This window comes from Seriola dumerili, unplaced genomic scaffold, assembly GCF_002260705.1.
Source record: "Seriola dumerili isolate Sdu_G_001 unplaced genomic scaffold, Sdu_1.0 BDQW01000043.1, whole genome shotgun sequence".
Taxonomy (NCBI): Eukaryota; Metazoa; Chordata; class Actinopteri; order Carangiformes; family Carangidae; genus Seriola; species Seriola dumerili.
In genome coordinates, this window is record NW_019174298.1 from 1 (window position 1) to 23,832 (window position 23,832).

Consider the following 23,832-nt stretch of genomic DNA (forward strand, 5'->3'; position numbering starts at 1 on the left):
AGTATGGCATAAAAAGTGAAAAAGTATAGTAAGGCCTAAGAATGGAAAAAAACTACATAGTATACTATAGCAAAAAAGTGAAAAAACGCCATAATATAGAAAGGCATAATAATGTCATAGTATAGTATGGCATAAAAAGTAAAAAAGTATAGTAAGGCCTAAAAATGGAAAAAAACTACATAGTATACTATAGCAAAAAAGTGAAAAAACGCCATAATATAGAAAGGCATAATAATGTCATAGTATAGTATGGCATAAAAAGTAAAAAAGTATAGTAAGGCCTAAAAATGGAAAAAAACTACATAGTATACTATAGCAAAAAAGTGAAAAAACGCCATAATATAGAAAGGCATAATAATGTCATAGTATAGTATGGCATAAAAAGTAAAAAAGTATAGTAAGGCCTAAAAATGGAAAAAAACTACATAGTATACTATAGCAAAAAAGTGAAAAAACGCCATAATATAGAAAGGCATAATAATGTCATAGTATAGTATGGCATAAAAAGTAAAAAAGTATAGTAAGGCCTAAAAATGGAAAAAAACAACATAGTATACTATAAAATAAAAAGTGAAAAAACGCCATAATATAGGAAGGCATAAAAAGTGAAAAAACACCATAGTATAGTAAGGCCTAAAAATGGAAAAAAAACGAGTATAGTATAGCCTAAAAATGGAAAGAAAAAAAAAAAAAAAAAAACCGACATAGTATAGTATGGCAAAAAAAGTGAAAAAAAAACGCCAAAGTATAGTAAGGCCTAAAAATGGAAAAAAAACGAGTATAGTATAGCCTAAAAATGGAAAGAAAAAAAAAAAAAAAAAACCGACATAGTATAGTATGGCAAAAAAAGTGAAAAAAAAACGCCAAAGTATAGTAAGGCCTAAAAATGGAAAAAAAACGAGTATAGTATAGCCTAAAAATGGAAAGAAAAAAAAAAAAAAAAAACCGACATAGTATAGTATGGCAAAAAAAGTGAAAAAAAAACGCCAAAGTATAGTAAGGCCTAAAAATGGGAAAAAAACGACATAGTATACTATATCATAAAAAGTGAAAAAACACCATAATATAGGAAGGCATAATAATGTCATAGTATAGTATGGCTTAAAAAGTGAAAAAACGACATAGTATAGTATGGCAAAAAAAGTGAAAAAAAAACGCCAAAGTATAGTAAGGCCTAAAAATGGGAAAAAAACGACATAGTATAGTATGGCAAAAAAAAAAGAGAAAAAAACGCCATAATATAGGAAGGCATAATAATGTCATATTATAGTATGGCATACAAAAGTGAAAAAACATCATAGTATAGCCTAAAAATGGAAAGAAAAAAAAAAAAAGGACATAGTATACTATGGCATAAAAAGTGAAAAAAACAACATAGTATACTTTAGCATAAAAAGTGAAAAAACGCCATAATATAGGAAGGCATAATAATGTCATAGTATAGTATGGTATAAAAAGTTAAAAAAACCTCATAGTATAGTATAGCCTAAAAATGGAAAAGAAAACGACATAGTATACTATAGCATAAAAAGTGAAAAAACGCCCATAGTATAGTATGGCATAAAAACTGAAAAAACGTCATAGTATAGTTAAGCCTAAAAATGGAAAAAAAAACGACATAGTATACTATGGCATAAAAGGTCATAAATATGTCATAGTATAATAAGGCATGAAAATGGAAAAAACGTCAGTATAGTATGGCATAAAAAGTGAAAAAACATCATAGTATAGTATAGCCTAAAAATGGAAAAAAAAACGACATAGTATACTATGGCATAAAAGGTCATAAATATGTCATAGTATAATAAGGCATGAAAATGGAAAAAACGTCAGTATAGTATGGCATAAAAAGTTTAAAAAAACGTCATAGTATAGTATAGCCTAAAAATGGAAAAAAACAACAAAAAAAAAAAACTAAAAAAACCATAGTATAGTATGGCAAAAAAAGTGAAAAAAAAAACAAACCATAGTATAGTGTGGCATAAAAAGTGTAAAAACAACAGTATACACTATGGTATAAAAAGTGAACAAATTTCATAGTATAGTATGGCATAATAACGTCATAGTATAGTAAGGCCTAAAAATGGGAAAAAAAAACCCAACATGGTATACTATGGCATAAAAAGTGAAAAAGAACCGCCATAATAAAGTAAGGTATAAAAAATGTCATAATAGTAACGCCTAAAAATGGAAAAAAACAAAACAAAAAACAACATAGTATAGGAAGGCATATAAACATAGTATAGTAAGACCTAAAAATGGAAAAAAAACAACTATACTATGGCATAAAAAGTGAAAAAACGTCATAGTATAGGAAGGCATAACAACATCATAGTATAGTAAGACCTAAAAATGGAAAAAAACGACTATACTATGGCACAAAAAGTGAAAAAACGTCATAGTATAAGAAGGCATAAAATGGTAGTATAGTAAGGCATAAAAAGTGAAAAAAAAAAGTCATAGTATAGTAAAGCATGAAATGATATCAAAATATGTTATAATGGGGCATAAAATTGTCAAAAAGCACCATAATATGTAAGTTATAAAAACATTAAAAAAAACAACTACATAGTATAAGGCATAAAATTGTCAAAAATGTCAGAGTAAGGTATAAAGACGCTAAAACATGTCAGAGTATAGTAAGGCATAAAAACGTGAGGTATAAAAAAAATTCTGTATTAAGGTATAAAAACGTCATAGTACGGTTGGGGCATTAGAGTCGCCAATAAACCTAATGTGCATGTCCTTGTACTGCAAGAGGAAACTGATGTACTCAGAGAACCCACGCAGATAAAGAGAAAACATACAAATTCAACACAAACATCAAAAAAAAAAGTCAGTGTAATAAAAAAGGCATAAAAAAAAGTTTAAAAAAAAAGCCATGGAATTTTTCAACAAACTAAACTCATACTTTGATATAGCACACCATTTTATGTTATAAGGCACATTGGAATGACCTAATTTAACTTCACTCCAAATATAGTGCAAATAAGTTCATTCAAATATTGTTAGGGACAATTCTGGCCTCCCAAAATATTGGTAGGGACATGTCCCTACCATTCATATGCAAACCTACACCCTTGATTAAGGGATTAAGTAAAATACCTTAATTGTGCATCACATTTAGCAAGTGGTTACTCAGTTTTTAAAGAAAACCCCACCCACATCAAAAATCACCTCTCTGAAGTACTGTCAACCACAATATGCAAATAATATGACTGGGTTTCAGATCACAAGCATGTAAGAATGCTCTAATATTCCATTGCCCACCTTCACAAGATGGGAATTCACTAGTCCATCCAGACTTCTTGCATATCATATAGTTTGGTCCTTTCAGGGTGTATCTGTCAACGTGGAGAGATATGTTATTGTCAAACACAAATTCAGAGTTTTATTCTGACCAAGTTTTACATGAGCTTCTTCAGGTATAACTTACCCCTTGTTGCATTCAGCATAAACCTTCTCCCCAAGGTATGAATTCCCTTCATAGTGCAGCTGACCATTTGGCAGATCCCCAGCATAGCCACATGATTTCTCTGTAGGGGGGGCACACACCCAATCAAAATTGGCAGGAAGGGAAGGCTGTAATCGGATTCTAATCCATTTTGTATAATTGAAGGCATCAGATTCAACTCACTAACTTCTGAGTTTTCCCACCAACATTTTGTCATTTTTAAAAACACTGGAATGGTAATATACTATGGGAGCTCATCTACAGACCCCTACAGTTACCCATGTGTTATTGTAAATCAAAGCAAGACAAATTTATTGGGATAATTATTTCGTCATTCGATCCAGCAAACCCAACAGGTACAGGAAATGAACAAGCTCTGCACTCTTTACAACATGAGACATTAAAATTGATCCTGTACAGTTGAGAGTTAGCAACATACATACATACATACATACATACATAATTAAGCAATACAAAGCTTAAAAAAAACTTCAGTGACTGCTGGAATAACATGCAGGGTTCCCTCATGGCCACTAGGGGGCGTTTGGCTTTTCTAAGCTGCTGGTATTTCAAATTTAAAATTTTTGAAAAAATGAAAAAATATCAATTGTTTTGCAAATATCCCACTGAAATCAATTATTTACGTCTATGTAGCCTATATGTGCCTGTCTGTCCAGGTAAAAATGTACAGGAGTATTGTGTGCCTATTTTATCGGCCCTATCATATTTTTTACGCCCCCTTTTAAATACTTTACATTTTTTGTGTACTTCATCACTTTTTACGTTATTATAGGCCTATTTGTTCTTTGTTGTTTCATAAGCCTACAGCCCTTTGAGACGTAGCCTGCTTTGTGATACTGGGCTACAATAAACCTTTACTTACATGGTAAACAACATTTAACAGTCTCTTTTCTCTGTTATTCATACACAGAGACAGCGAATGTGCCAGGTACTTACTTTCACATTTCAGACTCAGTTTGGTCCATTGTCCTCTATCACACTCCACACTTCGGCTGCCACTGGATGGAGTGAAGTCCCCATGGCAGTTGTAATAAACCTTCTCCCCATGGTGGAACTTCTGCTTGCTGGAAAATGTTTTTACTAGTATGGCGTGTTGATATTCCGGCGGCGACGAACATTCCTTTCGTTCCCTAGCTTCTTTTTTTTTTGGAAGACCAATCACCATTAGTTACAATATCAAAACAAATCACAACCTGCGACATTCATGTGGATTTTATTTGTTTAATTTACCTGAAGTAAGCGCAGCAAACCAGAAAAGCAGAATATTCCTCCTGAAATTCATCACGTTTGTAGTCTGCGTCGTTCAGTGCGAAAACAGTTTAGTCGCGGATTACACTTCAAGTGGCAACAGCAGGGTCAAATTAAGTAATTTATAGAGTAGGAGTGTCACAAAACAGGAGCAGCCCAGGAGACCAGCTGATGGAAATATACTATCACTGAGAAAACAGCGCCAAAGAGACAGAGGGACACAGAGCACTGTATTTAAAAAAACAAACAAAACACACACTGATTCACAAAAGAAAAGAAAAGAAAAACTGGGTATCCAAATTTAAGAGTGATGTCACGTTGGTTAACAAGCACCTCGAGAGGTAGCTACTGTGAAAAATACATTTAAAAACTTAATCATTCTAACAGAACCCCTATGGTGTATCTACATGAAGGCTAAAAGTAATTCAAATCAGGCCAAATCAAGCCCATATACACACAATATATGTGGCGCAGTGGTGTCCCAAACCTATCTATCTTATCCAAGCAAGATTTCCAATTGGAATAAGAATCACATACGTAATTCAAAGAAGAAAAAAAGAACCAAAACATTTATCTTATGGAAATTATTGCAGTAATTGTTGAAATTATAGAGTAATTGGAGGATTTTATCATAAAAGATGAAAATCCTCAGTATGACAGTAAAGCATATATATTCACAATTTTCAAGTCAGTCTTAAAAAATGTAATCAGGTGCCCATATGTACACAGGAAGAGTTTCCTTTTTTCTTAGCTTTAATCATCCCTCCTGTTCATACTGGCTACAGAGCATCACCTTTTAATGCACTACCTATGTAAATCTGCATTCCAAATTCTAAAGTTTATCTGAAGTTAAAATGAGGCTTTAGCAGTCTGAGTTGGACAAATCAAGGTGCTATCTGTCAAAGTTAAAGCCTTTCTGGTACAAAATTCCTTATTTTTAACCTTATTTTTTACCCTTCCACTACAGCTCAGCACAGAAACACTGAACAAAAAAAGGGAATTCTGTACAAAAATGACTGTGAGAGGCTTGGAGAGAAGCCCAATTGACTCGATTGATTCAGACTGGTGGAGAATCACATAGCGTCACTTTAGAATTTTTGCATGAAACAAGGACTGTGGGTTTTGCATCCTCCAAGGGAACAAAACTCCCATTTCATTTTAACCCTGCTGACCTTTTACCATTAATAGCCGAGTAGACAAAAATTGTTTGATAGACTAATAAACAGTACTAATAATAATCCTGAATTACAAACAGGCTATATAAGGCCAGAATACATGTTGGAGCGCAAATGGAAATTTTTTTTGGCCTCCCTTATCCAAGTTGTTATGATTGTATTATTTCTGGTTATTTTAAATTCCACAGCTAAATAGTTGGACTTCCTGTGGTGGTGGTAACAATCACGTCACAACTTTCCCAACGTGATTTTTAGTCACTGTGGTTGTGACTGTGCACCAAAGCAGCTCTGGATGAAGTAGTAGATCTCTGAATAAAATACCAAAGGGTAAAAAGCCATATTTACAAGTGAAAAGTGTGTAAAAGATGTGAAATATTATCCACTAAAGGTAAAATATTGCAAATAATTGTGCCTTTCGGGGCATTAGATTATGAATGTATTATATGTGAGGAGTATTTTTAGGTTGAAGCTGCTTCATTTGTGTATTTTTCTCTACTCTTCCCTTCATGTATGTAACAGATAGTTTTACCCTCACAGGCCTCTAAAAACCTTTCAACTGAAACAATCTGACATAACTGCTCACAATTCATTGACATATGTAATCTGTGAGAAGAGGTAACATAAGACACAGCTTCATCTTTAAGGGATGTGAACCAAAAAGGTTGGGCACCAATGTTTTTTATGAGGTCTTTCTGTGGAAGCCAAGTAAGTCCATACTCTCAAGATAACAAAATTTGTTATCCTGAGATAACAAGATATCATAAGGAAAAAACAACTTTTTGTTATCTCGAAGTAAAAAACATTTGCAATATGGCTTTTCTCAGCTTCTGTACTTTTCCTGCTTTGAATTTAAGAATCTTAACCTACAACATATCTAATAAATTTGCAGCCATCAGAGGACTGTAACAGGGAGTTAGATCCTTTGAGACTCTTAAAAATTAACAATCTGCCTTGCTCAGCTTTCTGGAGAATCAAATTAGATAAATTACATTGTATCCTCTTTGAATAAAATATCTCTTTAAGCCTGTATTCGGGAGCTCCTTCTAAAAATGAAATAAAAACAGTTTGGCAGATCAAAATGTTATGAATACATCAGAGAAACACAGATGCCCCAGATTGGCAGGGTTGAAAATTAGTTGGGTAAAGGATACTCGCCAAGAAATCTCAGATGACTGTGGGAAGGATTTTTTAGCTTCTTGGTACACTTACTAACATGAATCACAATCCCAATTAATACTTTACAAGACTATCAACTTGCAAAACCAAAACTGAGGGACAATGACACATGCTGGAGATGTGGTAAAGAGGGACCCTGGCACATGTACTATATTTATGTGAAAAAGTAGGAAATATGTGGAAAAGAGATTGTCTTCTATGAATGAGTTCTATGAATGAGTTGGTAGGAATGCACTCCTGCATTGTGTCTATTTGGTTGCGGTTACCGCCCTGTTATGATTACAGGTTGTGAAGTAACTTTACGCCATTGGAAATCCTCCACCTTGTCTACTTTTAAAGAATGGATTCCATTGATGGCTAAAACGGCTTCATATGAACAGGTTACATACAGTACGTCTGGGAGAGAAGATCTTTGTGAAGGAATATGGGGTCCACTCCTTCATCCCAGTTAGAGATATTGATGAAAAATATCACACCTGAGATTTATGTATATGGTGCACAATGCAAACAAATATCACTTCCCATGGATGTTGCATCTGTTTGCTTCTCTGATTCTTCTTGATTCTATGATGTTATACAGTCTGGTTACATTGTGAGGTTATTATCAGACTTTTTTTTTAATGCTGCTGTTGTTGCGACCCAAACCTTCAAGGCCTGATTGGCACCACTAAGACCTTCAAATGTAAATTTAAGTAATTAAATCATATTACTACAGATGTGTCAATTTCTATCTTTCATTGAATAGTATTTTATACTACTAAAACTAAGAATGAATAATACATTCGTATGTATCATTTCCTTTTAAAAATCTGGAACAATTTCTTGTTTAACATAGGTAATGAGCCTGGAAATGAATCAGAGCTTTCTATCGGAATCCACTCATTCAAGGATTATTTACTGCGTCAAAGCAATTTGCAGATTAAATTCTCTGAAATAAAAATGATTATTTGACCCTTAAGGCATGTTACATAACTTTAAACATTCAGTGAGTGTAGTAAAATCACATCTAACTAAGAGCTCCTGGGATGTGTTTGAGATGTGTTTTTTAGACAGGAGTGACTCAGTGATACCGGCAAATAAAACAAACTGTATGCCACGCAGTGAAAGTTGCATCATTTGTATCCTTGACAATTTCCCCAGAAGCACTCTATGTCATTCTGACAACACCACAGCTGGCCAAAAACAGGATTTGGATGTGTTGTGTGAAGATGTGTTGTTCACACTCGTAAATCACTGTTTTGGGTTCATGTGAAGTGAGTGAGTCTGGCTCTTCGTAACATGTGTTTAGCAGACAGGGAGGAGGCCTCCAGTGAGCTCACTCTTTCTCTCTCTCTCTCTCTCTCTCTCTCTCTCACACACACACACACACACAGACACAGACACACAGAAACACACACACACACAGACACTTTTTCACCACAAAAACACAAAACAAAACTCCATGCAAACACAACATAAAACTTACTTAATTTAATGAAACATGTACATGACAGTGTGCAATAACATTAAAGGTTTTACATTCAAATGTATTGCCAATCCTTCAATTCAGATGAAACATCATTTTGCACATCAGGTACAGTATCTTGATTTCTATTGCCGCAGCCTTGTAGTCCTTCAAATTAAAGGCACTTTTCCAAATAATTTATTTTATGATCAGGAATTAAAGTCGTCTCAGTGGATGTCATCCATATGGATACTATCAAGGCAATACTTAACACACAGTATCATTATTCTATCAGCAGTACACAACCAATATTTTCCTTATGAAGAAACTAAACAGCATTAAAGCTCAGCATAATATCCAGCATCAATATCAATATCAGCACTTTGTGGTTGAAATATTTGCTTAAATTTTGTTGAGTTCAAATGTGATCGGCTTTACATTATCACAGTGAGAGGCTGAATATATTCAAGCTAGTTATTGGAGAAGAAGGAAACATGTACAGAAAGGCGTCATTGACGAAAAGAACGGAATAACTGTCACAGAGAAAAAGCACAGAGACATTGTAGCTGCTGTACCTTTTATAGAGCTACACAAAATATTTCATTACTTTTTATAGCTTATGTCTGCCCACAGCAAATTAAAATTCATATTTAATATGCTTAAATGACACTTTGGAATAAAATTACTACTACATCTTGTCAGATCACCAGTGGAAGGATGCACATTACCTGGGAATGTTAAAATAAGTAATTATCAGAAAGAATCTGAGGACAAATTAAGGCTGTATATAGCTTCCCTCTAGAGAGGCACCTTCTTACACTAAAACTGAAGGCAGTAGCTTCCACTGAGGTATACGATTCACAATCAACACTTTCTATATCTAATACAGCATCATATGACGAGTGCACTACTGTAGGAACTAATGGACAAGTTTTCAGAGTCACAACAAGTCTTTACATTGTATATCTGAGGTGGATCACAGCTCAGTTTCTGAGGCTGTTCTGAAAAGGCATTGAGTTCATTTTGTACATAGTGTATGTGCACATTCATGTTGACACACACATTGTCCTATCCAACAAAAACTGAACAGACAACACATAGTGGGTGAGACACAGTGTGTGGCACAGTGCTCAACAATTTAATGGCTGAAGCTGGTTGCAATTTTCACTGCTGGTCCTCAGAACTGATGTAGCCAAGTGAAGAAAAGTGTAAAGTAATTAGTATGAACAAAGATACGAGGAATTTGCGGAGAAGAGTACACGTATTCCACGTGACAGATGAGTAAAGGGCCGAAAATTCCTCTTTGTGCTTCTCTAACTCCGAACACAGTCATCTGTGTCTGCTGCACTGAAACCGTTCAGAGAGTCCTGCAAGAAGCAAAGGAGAGGCAGAGAAAGTTAGAAGCATTCAGGAAGAAAGGAATGAGACGTTTGTTTTGACTGGCACTGACTGAACTTGAGCTAATATTAAAATCTGAGGTTACCACACAAAGCAAAACACTCCCTTTCAACATGTCTGTTCCCAGTTCCCACAGTAAAAAAACATTGGAAAAACTATAAGATCCATCCCTTCACATCCAAGATGTTTATCAAGGGCACTGTTTGTTGTAAACATCCAAGCACATGGAAAAAAGAACATCATTGAATGTGAGCACTGATCTCTGGAGTAACATGTGAATATATGGAATCCCAAAACTGACAAAAGGCAGAAAAAAAGAATCAGATAACACAAAAATATAACCAGTTAATAATATAGCTGGTTGCACATGGACCTGCCATGTTATCATATAGCAAAATAGGGAATGCATAAATGATTAAATGTGGACCAAGATGCAACATGTAGAAAAACTAGGGTGCTGAAAGATAAAATGAGCTACTGCAAGAAGAGTAGAAGTAGAAGAGTAAAAAGAATTGTAAACAAAAACTAAAAAGTGTTTTTCTTTTTAACCATTGATTGATTGATTGGAGGTTAGAAGTAAAAATAGAAAATTTAATACATTTCTTTTACTAAACCGTGGTTATTTATCTAGCTGAAATGTTTGTTGTTTGCATTCAGTTCCCTTTCCAACATTTACTGCCTTTTGTTGGTTTCTGAGCTCCATATGAATTTACCATATCTTGTTAACTATAATATTTTTCATTTGAATTTCCATTTGTTCATTGGTTCGTTGGTGAAAATGTTGTTTTTACTGTCACAACTGTCAAAACAATTCTTCTTAATCCTATTTATATTTTCTGTTTTCAGAATCTTGTAAGCTCCGTTACATTTACAACACTGACCTCACTTTGCAGCAACTCTGCTCCCTCAGACGCCTCAGAAAACTGCATGCTGGGTAAAGTGGGGGCCTGGGACATGCGGGCCTGTGGAGGGTTGCCCACGCTATAAAGACGAGGACGTTTAATCTGGTCTTGGCTGGACAGCGGAGTGAAGCTGTTCCTTCTGAGGACAGCTGGCGGCACATCTGTTTGGACTTTATTCTGGTGAGTGACGAACAGACAGAGAAAGTGGATTGATTAAGGTGTCTTTTTATGTTGTACTAATTAAATCGCTCTCTGGTCTGGACTCACTGTGTCCTGTGTAAATGGCTGTCAGAAGGCAAACAAAGAGAAACAGCAATTGAGAAGAACAGCCCTAATTATAGAAGCCACTGTTATATTGGTCTCACCAGACAGGATATCTCTCACCCCATTTAACAAGGGGTTTCTCAGTAAATGTGTTTATGTGTTAACACCCACTCTGATTTGAGGTTGAAACGTCCAGTAATCAGCACAAACTTATACACCCAGGGAGAAAACATGGTGCTGACTGATTAGGAAATCAAGACAAAAGGCACTGTACTGTACAATGGTTCAGCTCCCAGTGGGTACAGATGAAAATACGACGTGCACTCACCACCAACATGCATACGTCGTTTCCCCACACGTTAACATTTGTAAAAACAGATCATGTGGTGAGAATATGTGCACCTCATGCATACTTCAGGTCAGGCATAGTTTTTCTAGAGCAATCCAACGATGGTAGAGGTGGGTTTTTAATAATTAAACGTTGTACATTCAGCCTGCCAGCCAGTTTCGCCAACTGTGTGATGTGATGCCAAAAACATATTTATAAACTTCATTTGGAAAACATTCCTTTTGAGAGCTAAATTTTATTACTCTTTTCATTTACATTGGAGGCATTGTTCTATTTCTCTGTATACCCTTAGTCGTGAAACACAAGTTCCTTTCAATATGGTCGCTATAAATTAATGAACTGATCAGCTTTCTGACGTTTAATGATGTTTGAAGCTTCACTGCTGATGATGGTTTATGGGTACATGTGATAAATTCATCCTTATACAAGCGCTATAAATAGCCAGAAACGTGCAAAATGGTTGCATGTAATGACAGATGCCTTGGTGTAGTTAAAGGGCTTTGACTGCACAACACATATAATCAGTGAAACTGTGCTTCTCTCTGTCGTTCTTTTCATCAACAGACGGAGCAGGCAGACGTGTGCATGTGTAAATAGGTAATTAAAGGAACAGTTCAACATTTAGGGAACTATGCATATTTGCTTTCATGCCCAAAGTTATAAGACAAGATAAATAACACTCTCATATCTAACTTTTATATATGAAGCTAGAGCCAGCAACTGCTTAGCCTATCTTAGCTGAGCATAAAGACTGGAAAAGGCTAGCCTAGCTCTGTCTAAAAGGTAACAAAATCTGCCCACAAGCAATTTATTAAAGTATCACCTTGTACTTGGTGATACTTAAATAAATTGCTATCACCATGTACTTGGTGATACTTAAATAAATTGCTTGTGGGCGCAAAGAGTACCATGTACAAAGAGTTTTAGTTGTGACATCTGGGTCTGGGATGTTTTAGAAAAGATATCTGACTCCTGAAAGTCAAAACATCAGCATGTAATTTTGGTTTGAATCCATAAATAAAGCCCTGACCTTACTGTCGAGTTCAAACCGCCTCTTCAAGCTGCATGCACTGAACACGTGCACTGCAGTGAACTGGGTGGACAGTGCAGACTTCAGAGTAAAAAGACTGAATGTGCATGACACAAAATATTAAAGAGAAGCTTACTAGTGGCCTGTCCCTGTGAGTGTTGACAGCCTCAACCTTCAGATCAAACATGTCCACTTTACAACCTCAAAGAGAAAAGCAGGAGAAAAATGCGTCACAAATGCGTCAGAAAATGGTTTAGTTGACTTATGAACAGTGCAGTGACTTACCATAAGCCACAGGGGTGAGTTTTAGGACAGTGTGCAGGGGACACTTCAAGTAGGGTAGGTCATCTGTGGCAACAAAAATAAGACTTGTGAGACTTCCTTGTGAGGCTTCCTGTTCTGTGGTTATATCATAAATGAGAGGATTTTTCCCTCAGTTTCTGGATAGGTGTCAGGACAGCTTCGAATCTTATGCTGTGCTTTATAAAAGGTACAGTACATTTAGTTGTGTTACGTCTGTAGAGTACAAGTCCAAAAGGTGGAGGGTGCAGTGGATAAAATGCCAGTCAGAGCTGCAGCCACAATGGTTGGTTTAGCCTTTACACAGATGCTGCAACGATGACCACATCCGCTCCTGACTAACGTCTGCCCCAGGTCTAATTATGGAACTGACTTAGAACATCATTTTCCACTCTGACCATGCGGTTATTACTTGGGTGCTCACAACATTAAATCAAATGTAAGCACGTTTTTTTTTTGTTTTTTTTTTTGTTTCCACTATTTGCATTACAATCAAGCCAAAATGTAAAATGTTGTTATACTTTTTATTTTGGTTTATTTATTTTTGCTTTTGGAAATTGATTGTTATTTTTTTCCCCCATTCTATTTATTTTTGCCTTGATCCTTGAATCTTTACAGTGCACTCCCATACCAATTTATTTATGATATAAGTCCATTACATTACAGGATAAGAGTCCTTTACAATATGACAAGCTTGTTCTGTCATTAAAATATATGAAATGGGCCTTATGTTATTCTCACCATGGGGAATCTGCAATTGTCTCATGTTGTTGCTGTTGTTTATACTATGAAACACTGTTTTGTTTATTTGGAAAAACTATTTAAAAAATCTGTCACTCACATCTGCAGAAGTCGACATTACTGCAGCAGCAGAGCATCCCACAGATGTTATCATGTGCTGTACTTTTGGCACTTTATGTTTTAATCAATCATGTAGCATGGATAATTAAAGGCAGTGTGATGAATTTTCAGTGTCCTCTTGTGGTGGCAAAAAAAAACATGTCAGAGAGCGATTAATTTTTTGTAAAATAAATAATTGCTTCACAAGCCACCAAGGTCAAATTTTCTAAAATATTTGCAGCCATTATTCTGTCTCACATCTACATCACCCACAAGTCAGTCACTAGTGTACTTAGTGATCTAATTTCTGGGCGGGTCTATTCTGAATGGGTCTTTGCAGTGGCCTGGAGCTTAAGGCGGACCAAGACCTAGCGGGCAGATAAGCACACCCACCCAACAAGCTAATAGCCTGAGCCTATGCCTAATCCTGTTATAAGTGTTAAGGATATATGTATTTACAAAACAAAGTTGGATGATACCTGTAAAATACAAGATTAAACCAACCAGTTTTATTTCCACAGAAGCACCTAATTCCGTGTGATTATTTTGTAATAATCTTGTGCTGTTTGTGCATGAGTTAATTAAAATATACATAAAGCTTGTGCAGTCATGTTTTGAAATGTACAGTAATTAATTTAATTGTTAATAACTTTTTACAAAATGTCAGCACCTCCCCTCATTTAGGAGCAGTTCTCGCACCATGTCAAATCCAAAGAGCATAGTAGTAGCAGATGAAATGGAAAAACATATTTAAAAATCACAAAAATGCCTAAATGTTGTACGGCTACATTTAATACTCTCCACCGCACCAACAAAAATAGATGCTTGTTTTGGCATCAGTCAAGTGCTTTGGAAACTCACCCATTAAAAGCTGCACTTTTCCATTAGATGGACTGGGCCTTTTTATCTTTAGTTCTTTTCCTATCATAAATACAAATGCTTTTCTGTCTCATTAAGGCATTACCTTGGTAAATTCAGGTCATATTGAATATCTCTCTAGTGTGTCTTCAACACGCCCTCAGAAACATTAAGGTCAGCTGCAATGTGTAAATGTTTTCCTCTTTGGAACAATACGGCTTTGAATTACCTTATGAAGCTGTTTTGCACTGTTATAGAAGTATCACTTCAGTGAGATAAGAAAAACCGGTATAAACAGGTCTTTATAATGTAAGTCATTGTCTTAGCATGTATCATGTTTCTGTTCATGCACATAACCTGCGCTTTTGTCCAGGAAATAGGCTAGCAAGCAGCGCATGACAGCCTGATGACAGATGACCAGAACGTTTCCCTGTCGCTCCAGCTCCATGATAACTGGCTCCAGCCGCTGAACCAAGTCCTGGTACGACTAGAGAGAGAGGAAAGGTACATATCAAGTCAAGTCAACTGACACAGAGTTTGGAGTCGAGGTTAATTCAGTTTTCTGTCTTACATAAGGCTCCCACTTTTTCTTAACCATTGGTTACTGATGCTTTTTTTTTCTTCAGTATACCTTAGCTATGATTATTAGGTAAGGTATTATTTCCAGAGCAGCTACTCTGCACTAAACCCATATAACAGCTACATGTCAATTCACAGGTTTTACCTGTCAGACTCATGTTTTAAAAGGAGCTATTTGTAAGTTTCTGCTGTTGCCACATAGCCAGCGTTAGCATTAACGCCTATAATACACCCTCCTAACAGTGCTACTTCTTCACAGCAGTGGGGATGCTACAGTGACTTAGTATCAGAAAGTGACAAGACGGGCTGACAGAGCTGGGGCTAGCTGGTTAGCATGCTGACTTCAGTTGAAGAAAAGAAGTAATAGAAATAGAAGCAAAACAAAAGGGTTTGCTCTCCACCACTGAAGAAAGCTCTTGGAGAGTAAAAGAATAAAATTTGATGCTGAAAGTGCAAAGTTTCTTCTAGACTGGTAAGTAAACAGCTGTTTGTGATAAAGTTGTCTATGCAGCAATAGTAAAACTCAAAAATAGCTCCCTTAATGTCTTTGTTTATAATCTGTGATGTGAAAAGATCACATGTCCACATATTTAAAGAAATTAAAAGTATGGGTACATAATTCAGTAATAAAATCCCAAATTGCTCCATGTACAATAACTCAGCTATAAAAAAGTCAGTTACACAAATCCTCAACACACTCACACTGCCGACAACACCTATCATTCAACATCACTTTTAGTAAAAGGAAGAGCTTTTACCTCTCCTCCTGGATAGCGGTAGTGATACTTGTCCTGGTCCCTCATGACAAACTCCTCTGGGTACGTTTCCTCTATCGTCTCATATGTCATCTCTTCACACACTCCCTGAAACACAAAAATACAACACTCAAAACCTACAACAGACCCTCACAGCGCGTCCGTCACTGCTGTGGTATTAAAGAAGACTTACAGCATCTATTTCATTGAGGATCTTCCACTGCTCGTAGGGAACACTCAGTTCTTCTGCCGTCTGAATGGTGCGTCTCAGCTGGCTGGTCCAAACTTTCAGGTCTGACAGATGGTGCTCTTCAACAAAACCCTTCAGAGCTGCTGCAAACTGATGAAGAGAAACAGAGAAAGACACTGTTATACTGGAGAGCTGACACCTGAAGAAAAAACAGAAGTTACACAGTGAATGAAATTAAGTCATTCTTGCCATAGTGGCCCTAATGTTGATTTGTAGCAGCAGAACTTAATTGATTTATGCTAGAAAATGTGAATCTACAATGTGATACCTGAACTTTGTTGTAAATTTTATGACTTGGCAAAACATTTTCAGTTTGACAAAGATAGTAGAGCTGTTGTTGTTGTTTATTATTGAGCTTTAGATATGCTGATAGGTGACGAAGACTAGCCGTTACTCCCTGCTTCTAGTCTTTATAGGAAGCTAAGCTCATGGCTGCAGCTTCAGATTTAAAAAGACAAATATGAGATGTATTCATTTTCTCATCTAACTCTCAGATAAGTGTATTTACCAACATGTCGTACAATTCCTTTAAGAGTTTTGGAGACGCTGCTATCTTCATAACGAGGATACGTTAAAGCACCTGTTTCCCTCTCTCTGACAGCTCAGAGTCTCCCCCGATACGTCCCTCCACATTGTGATGGCTCTCTCCATGTCGACAGAGGTAGATGGAGTGGGAGTGCACATGGATGTTCATGAGGTAGTAGACTATTTTACTCTGGATGTAGTCCTGCACCCTGTTGACCAAGAAACGACGGCCAACATTTATGACCTGGATGAAGGACAGGTTCCTGTAGGTCAGAGAGAAAAGACATTTTAAAAAGTGCCACAAGGGTAAGGAAGGGATATCTTGTGCTTTCGGTGTAGTCTAAATATCCCGATATTTCATCCCTCAAATGCGTCAGAGCCTTCTACGTCAGCAGTTCTTTAACATTGATATGGTCCAAGAACTATTCCTCCTCTCTACAATCAAAGGTTAAAAGTTAAGTATCTACCTAGTCTTTATATATGTAAATACATGTATGTTACGTATTTGGATCTGTAAATATTTTCAGTTTAAGTTTTTTTGCCTTCATTATGATAGGGACAGTGAGAGAGAGAAACAGGAAATCAAGGGGAAAGAGAGGGATGACATCTGGCAAAGGACCCGGGCTGGACTTGAACCCTGGTCCCTGTGGTAAGGATTGAGCCTAAATGGTATTAAAATTATTAATATCAGTTAATAAAGAAATCAAACAAAACACCTGCAGTTGAACCAGTTGGCAGGAATTAAGAAAAAAAAGCATGAAGCCTAATCGCTGCTACCTTCAGATTTACTGTACATCAGCTCCACAAATCAGACATCAGTAGAGAATAATCACCTGAATCAAAAATGAGCTCCTGTTTCCACCTGCAGGACAGTTTTTGCAAGTACATGTTCTTGCCGACACAAGAACAATTGGGAAACAGTTAAGTCTGAATGACTTTTGTTTAGACTGGATTAGTGGCGAGAAAAACACACAACAAATACAGAAAGAAATGCAACTCAAAATGTCCTTCACAAAACAATGTCTTACTTGTCGTGTTCGTCCGGATCTAAAGGTTGGTATGTCACTTTATAACATTCTATTCTCTTCAGAAAATCCTCCATGACACTTTCTCTGTTCCTCTCAGGGTAATCTGGGCTGGACACCTTCACATCCTTTGCGAAAGAGATTTTGTCAACGATGACTTTTAACAATTCAGGAACAAACGTCAGCTCATGATTAAAATATATAAGCATAAATGTGTCACTTACAAGAATATTTGTAGCGATGACATCTGGATCGTCACATACAGATTCGACAAAAAACACCTAACAAAAAACATTATCGATGAGAAATTCATAAACTGTATAAAAAATTTTAAGTGCTAAGATGATGAAATCATCAATGTAATTCTGACCTTGTATGCACTGTCTTTTGTAAAATGGAGGATGAGATCCCTCCTCTCTCTGGTGGTATTGGTGGCATCAAAAACCTGACGGACAATGGGAGATAATCAGGCCAAATATTACACTTAACATTTACTAAGAGAGAATACAAAAATGCTTCTCAGATTTGTGTCCTTACAGCAATCTGGCCTCCCTCCTCATTCAGATATACCTTGACATCCTCCAGTGCCACCAGAGCACACTTCCTGTGGAAACAATTAGAAAACTAATCATTTATTATTTATTAATTATCTTCAGCAAATTATCTTCAGCACATAATGTGCTAGAATATTTTTAGCCACATTTGTTAAACAAAAGAAGCATTTGCATAGCTAGCCTACATGAAACGTGACCAGGTGTTTGTGTTGAGTGGTGGAAGAGGAATCAGTCTACGACGCCAGAGGAGATTAAGATCAAGATGAACACTCTCACTCACTTTCTAATTTCCATTGCTTCTTTGTTGTCATGTCTGAAAAAGTCATAGGACTTGTACGACTTCACTGCTTCTCTCCTATAAACTCCAAGGTTAAATACTGCAAGAGAACCAAGGGAGAGAGTCATAGAGAGACATGCAAAGACAATGAAAAGGATTGCTGTACTGCATGTGCTCCATCAAGGCGGTGACCTTTATCTCAGCTGCCGAACTGCCAAACCCGTTTTCCTACATTCCATTTACATGACAACTACAAACATAGCCGAGCGATAGGATGCACCGATAACAGTTTTAACAACAAATTAACACAGCATTGCCTCAAGCAAGAGATTTTCATTAATGTCCAAGTAATGTCTCTGACTGCCAGTTTTCCTGCAGGAATAATCAAGTCACCACCCTGTTTTTACCTGCAGATGCATGTTTGCACTGAATACAATGGCCTCCTCCACATACTAACAAAAAAAAATTTACTTCCTTTTTAAAATCACACTGATATTTCACTGGGCTCACAAAAGGCCCTAAATTCAATATTAAGTTGTTTTTTTTTTTATTATTATTATTATTGGTTTTATTTCCTGTGGACAGATCAAATGTTACAACATGTTAAAATGCATAAAACTCAAACATATGTTGCCTCTATTACTGACCCTTAGTTGGCACTCCAATCCAGTTGAGGTAGCGTGTCAGCTTTTTGGCCATGTAGGTTTTCCCCCTAGCGGGCAACCCAATCATCACTATCACAGTCGGAGAATTGGTCATGTAGGAGGCCCAAGCTGCAGTTTGCATAAGCACACACACACACACACAGGTTTTAGTTATTGCGCACGCTGTTTAACATTTAACCTCACTTTAACTTTAAAGATCCTATTTGTAATGAAAGAGCAGACATGCATAATGTTTACACACACGTGCAAACACATACAAATATATACAGACATCAAGGAGTGAGAGAGAGAGAGTTGAGAAATAGTCCAGTGTCACCCCTGCAGTGTTCATCTACCAGCTGGTCAACACTCAGTTTAATATTTCAATAATACCACAGTCATCTGTGGACTGCTGGATAATGTTTCTCAAAGTACTGCTGCTTGGCAACCAAATTTATTAATCCAGTGTTACCTTGTTGGCTAGAACATGGAATGGAAAACATTCTAACTATTTTGTTTTCTTCTTTTTCTTTCAGTGTCTGTGAAAGACCTCAGACCATCATCCTCAGCTCGGGGAAAGCAAATCTGTCAAAACAAAGACCTGGCAAGACCAGACCTGACTCCAGATTCTACAAACAGATGTCTGTGACTTTGAGAACCGGCAGGCAGGGGTAGTTTTGTGTTCAAGACATGTTTTGATGAAATCATTTCTAGTCCACATTTCTGATTAAAAAGATTCCTCAAAGTCTGACTGTGAAGTTATAATTAAGTTGAGCTAAGTGACATTTCTGCCTGCTAACTCAGGACGTTGACCTTGCCACTTATGAAATTACTGTCCTTCAAAAGTGTGTGGTAGTACCTGCTTGTGCAAACACACACACACACACACACACACACACAATAATGGCAGAAGGTGCGTCAAAGTTGACATTTAACAATCAGTGCCTGCAGAAACCTTATCTCTCTTTACTGATGGCCAACAGAGTAGGTAATGTAATTAAAAGAACCATCAGAGCACAACGTTACTGCATCATGTAATAATGTAACAGTGAATGTGCACAGAGTTCAATCATTAATACAGAGGAGGACAATGAGTCCACATTTCACCTTCAGTGCACACAGAGGAAAAACAAACTCACAGCACTTCTTCTCATTGGCCCTGAAGTCTGTCCTTTTGGCCTCCACTGAGCCGTCTGAAGCAGCTACAGGTTTCTGCTGCCTGGCAGCCATGACGGGCCTGATCTTCGTCCTGCTGTCGTGTCACGGCTGGTGTGGGGGTGGCAAGCTATGCTCACTGGTAAGATGAGGTCAGCATCTCTCTGGAGAGGACAGGATTTTACTGTATCATATCAAACACTGCTTGATGGTACAGCAGTCAACTGTCAGATGCCAACTCATATTCAGATCCAATATCAGATGATAATCCATTTTAAGATGCTGAACACATACAGCGGAAACAGAAATCCTTGGAGGAAACTGGTAGAGTCAATTAGCACAGGAGATAAAAGTATCAGAATATTTTATACACTCATCAATTTACCACTTCTGAAATTATTAATTCGTCAGTCCTTCAATATATATACCAGTTCATAATTTCCAGTTATGATAAATCTTGCAATATCATCATGTTTGCTGGTAACAGCTTTGCAGATGTGAAGAATTGCTTGCTTTATTCCATTAATAACAACAGGCACTTACATTATCGATTCATCAGTTCATTATTTTCTTGATAAATTGATCAATCGTTTGGTCCATAAAACAAAATAGAACGCCCAAGCTGACATGATCAATTGCCTAGTTTTCTCGGCCCAACAGTCCAAGCTGGACATTTTATGGCTCCCAAGTTGGAATCATAAAATGCTTTGAATTCTTGCTTGAAAAATGACTGAAATGATAAATCGATAAATAGTAGAAAATAGTAGCAATTATTTTTCTCTTGATCGACTAGGGGCTGAACAATATGCAAATATGCAAGTAATATAGAGACTATTTTGACCAATATTATGATTGCAATATTAGTCACAATTTCAAGAGAATATAAAAATGAGGGTCTGCACCCACAAGCATGTCCCCTTACATGTGGAGGATATGATATGTAGGTGGGGCATCTAATGGTATATTATGACACATTTTACCAAAAATTGTAGCTCCTGTGATTTAGATATTGCACTTGACCACACTGCAGTTTCGATTATATACAGATTAATCGATTAGCCCGCTAATCTCTTTAGCTCCACTCAGTTTCACTAAACTAAAATGAATACTTTCAGGGTTTTTGGTCAATAGACTTCACTGCAGGCTTGTGAGAGTCTGTCAGAGTGTTTGACATTAGTTATTCATTAGTTGAGATTTGTTAATAGGTTAATGAAAATGCCTGTAAACTCCTTACTGATTTCCAAAGACATCCCTTGATCCCCTCACAGGACTGGTAGAAGCATAGTGACTGATGCCTTGTTCACAGGGTACAGGTCATAAATTCCAAAGCTAGTTAAGTATAATAAGGTCAATGCTGTAAAATAATGGTAAAGCATCAGTTCGACATTTCTGACATTATGATAACCTGTAATAAGTCAGAGCAGAAGTTGTATGTCATCCTGTCACATAGCTGAGCAGTGGCTGGTGCATGACTGGCCTGCAAAGTTCATCACTTCTGTTTCAACGAGAATAATTCTCGTTTAAAAAGGAAAAACACGTTCAAGCAAAGGCGGTATGAAAACCCAGTTTTATCTAAACTTACCAAACATAGCAGGTGCCGGGTGATGTTCGTTTCCCCCTTTGTTACAAGGCTGTCACCAGTTGGCTTTCATCGTCGGCGGAACCTTCTTCTTCTTCTCGGATGTTTTAGCTCCACCTCCCCGGCCTCTGAGGCTGCCGGAAGTTCCCCTTTGTCAAGCTCGCAGAAAACAACTACAACTTCTGGATGTGTTTTTTCAAAATAAAACATTTTATAGCTAGCATCCTTTGGAATATTTTGCGTGTCTGAATGTGTTCATTTTGTTGTATGTCTTTGTAATCGTTCTGTTTCTCTTTACAGTAATTTTGTGTGCCTTTTGTTTCTCTTTCCTATCATTGCGGTGGTTCTGCATCTCTTTGAGGTTGTTTTGAATTATTTTGTGGTCGTTTTGTATCTCTTTGTGGTCCAGTTGTGTCTCTTCGTGGTTGGTTGACTAATTTCAAATATAATCTCTGCTTAAGGGACCCGTGATGCCTTGGGCTCATTGTGGGGACGTTCAGTCATCCTCTCATGGATGCATAAAATAAAATATAACTATATAATATAATTATTAATTATAAAATTTTCTATCAATCAACTAATCACTCCTTGACGGTTAAATCAAGCGATTAAATGGATTTATTTTGAAGGCGCTTTGGCTCTCTTTGCCTGACTTGACGCTTCTGGTCACCATTATTTGTTGCTCCTTCACCATGAAGCCTGTGGGAGGCGCTATGACGTGACCAGATGCTTGTAACAGCATCCCCCTTCAGTAAAGGAGAATGCCACTGAGTGGAAAGAGCCTATAGTCATTTGGCGCTGGTGTCAGTGTTTTCAAGTATTATCAGGCACAGAAGGAGATGTTATCACTTTACAGGACATTGTGGGACAGGATGGTCACCTTCTGTTCCAATACCTAAAATTGTAAACATAACATTCATTGTTTCACTTGTCTTTCTCATTGGTCAGTGCATTGTAAATCATACAGAGGCGTAGTGAGAAAATTTGGGCCCTGTGCATATACTGTTTCAGTGGGCCCCCTTCACCTCCTCATATCTACAGCACAAATAACTGCATAACAAACACGTACATCTGTCGTGCTTGTTAGGGTAATCAATAATCACCTATTTGTACCACGTTGTATTAAATGTTACTTGAATAATCAGTGATACTTTAACTTTGAGGTTTACATAAGGCTAAGACTAAGGTAGAACAAGACACCTTCTCTGGCCTCTATGTGGCCTTGATGTTTGATGCAAAACTCCTTTCATTGTAAACTGCTGCAAGTGATCGCTTGATATACAGCATCTATCATCCACAGTGACATGAGAAGATGGAGGGAGGGAAACGTTCATCTACAGGTCAATTATCGGCCACCTAAAATAATTAACTTATGAGGTTAATTAAGTAAAAAAAGAAAAAAAAAAAATCAAAATTGCACATAAAGACAAAGATTTGTGTCCAGGCTTCTTGAGGGCCCGCCCCAAGTTGGGGCCCTAGGTAGTTAGTTGCACTATTGCAAAAACCTCCAACACTGTGGGATGCTGCAGGGTTAATGAGGATCAGATCTTGTGTTTAATCACCACTAGGATCCTTCCAGAGGAGCGGGTGGGGGTGGAGGGGACAGGTAGGGGTGAGATAAGTAGGGGGGACTGTCATGTTGAAACAGGAAAGGGAATTCTCCAAACTGCTGCAAAAAAGTTGGAAGCACACTTTTAACATTAAGTTTCCCCTTAATTTGATCTACTGTGTACAGTCCCAGACCAAAAGCAGACAAAAGTATGTGGACACTGTTCATTTAGTGCATATATTTATATATTAATACATGTGTCTTATAAGTCTCTGTGGGATTGGCACTTGTATGTGCATAACACAATAACTATTATTGTATATCGTTACTACTAGGAACGATTTTTTGTATGACTACATACTAAGGTGGACCAAATGGAAGTGTTTTGCTGACCCTTGTTTTATTTTAAGTTATAAAACAATAAAAGCAACTGTGCACAAAAAGAAAGAAAAAGAAAGAAATAGAAGTGGCTTTGGGATCA

At 37.0% G+C, this 23,832-nt stretch overlaps 2 protein-coding genes across 2 annotated transcripts; both read right to left on the bottom strand.

Annotated features, from left to right (window-relative positions):
- Positions 1–3,270: 3,270 nt before the first annotated feature.
- On the bottom strand, positions 3,271–4,845 carry LOC111217364 (complement component receptor 1-like protein; the record flags this gene model as incomplete). Its single annotated transcript, XM_022739194.1, has 4 exons — positions 4,706–4,845; positions 4,412–4,612; positions 3,437–3,536; positions 3,271–3,344 (listed from the first exon to the last, which is right to left on the bottom strand). Coding segments are annotated over exons 1-4 (427 nt in total), but the record flags the coding sequence as incomplete, so codon positions are not given.
- A 3,684-nt stretch (positions 4,846–8,529) lies between these two features.
- On the bottom strand, positions 8,530–21,907 carry LOC111217318 (6-phosphofructo-2-kinase/fructose-2,6-bisphosphatase 2-like). Its single transcript, XM_022739127.1, has 16 exons — positions 21,806–21,907; positions 20,208–20,387; positions 19,072–19,197; positions 18,428–18,524; positions 18,131–18,197; positions 17,964–18,038; positions 17,818–17,874; positions 17,597–17,721; positions 16,624–16,831; positions 15,987–16,133; positions 15,797–15,901; positions 14,817–14,946; positions 12,747–12,809; positions 12,598–12,662; positions 10,798–10,995; positions 8,530–9,885 (listed from the first exon to the last, which is right to left on the bottom strand). The coding sequence occupies exons 2-16, from the start codon at positions 20,296–20,298 to the stop codon at positions 9,832–9,834; spliced, it is 1,608 nt and encodes a 535-aa protein (XP_022594848.1). The 5' UTR covers positions 20,299–20,387; positions 21,806–21,907; the 3' UTR covers positions 8,530–9,831.
- Positions 21,908–23,832: the final 1,925 nt, after the last annotated feature.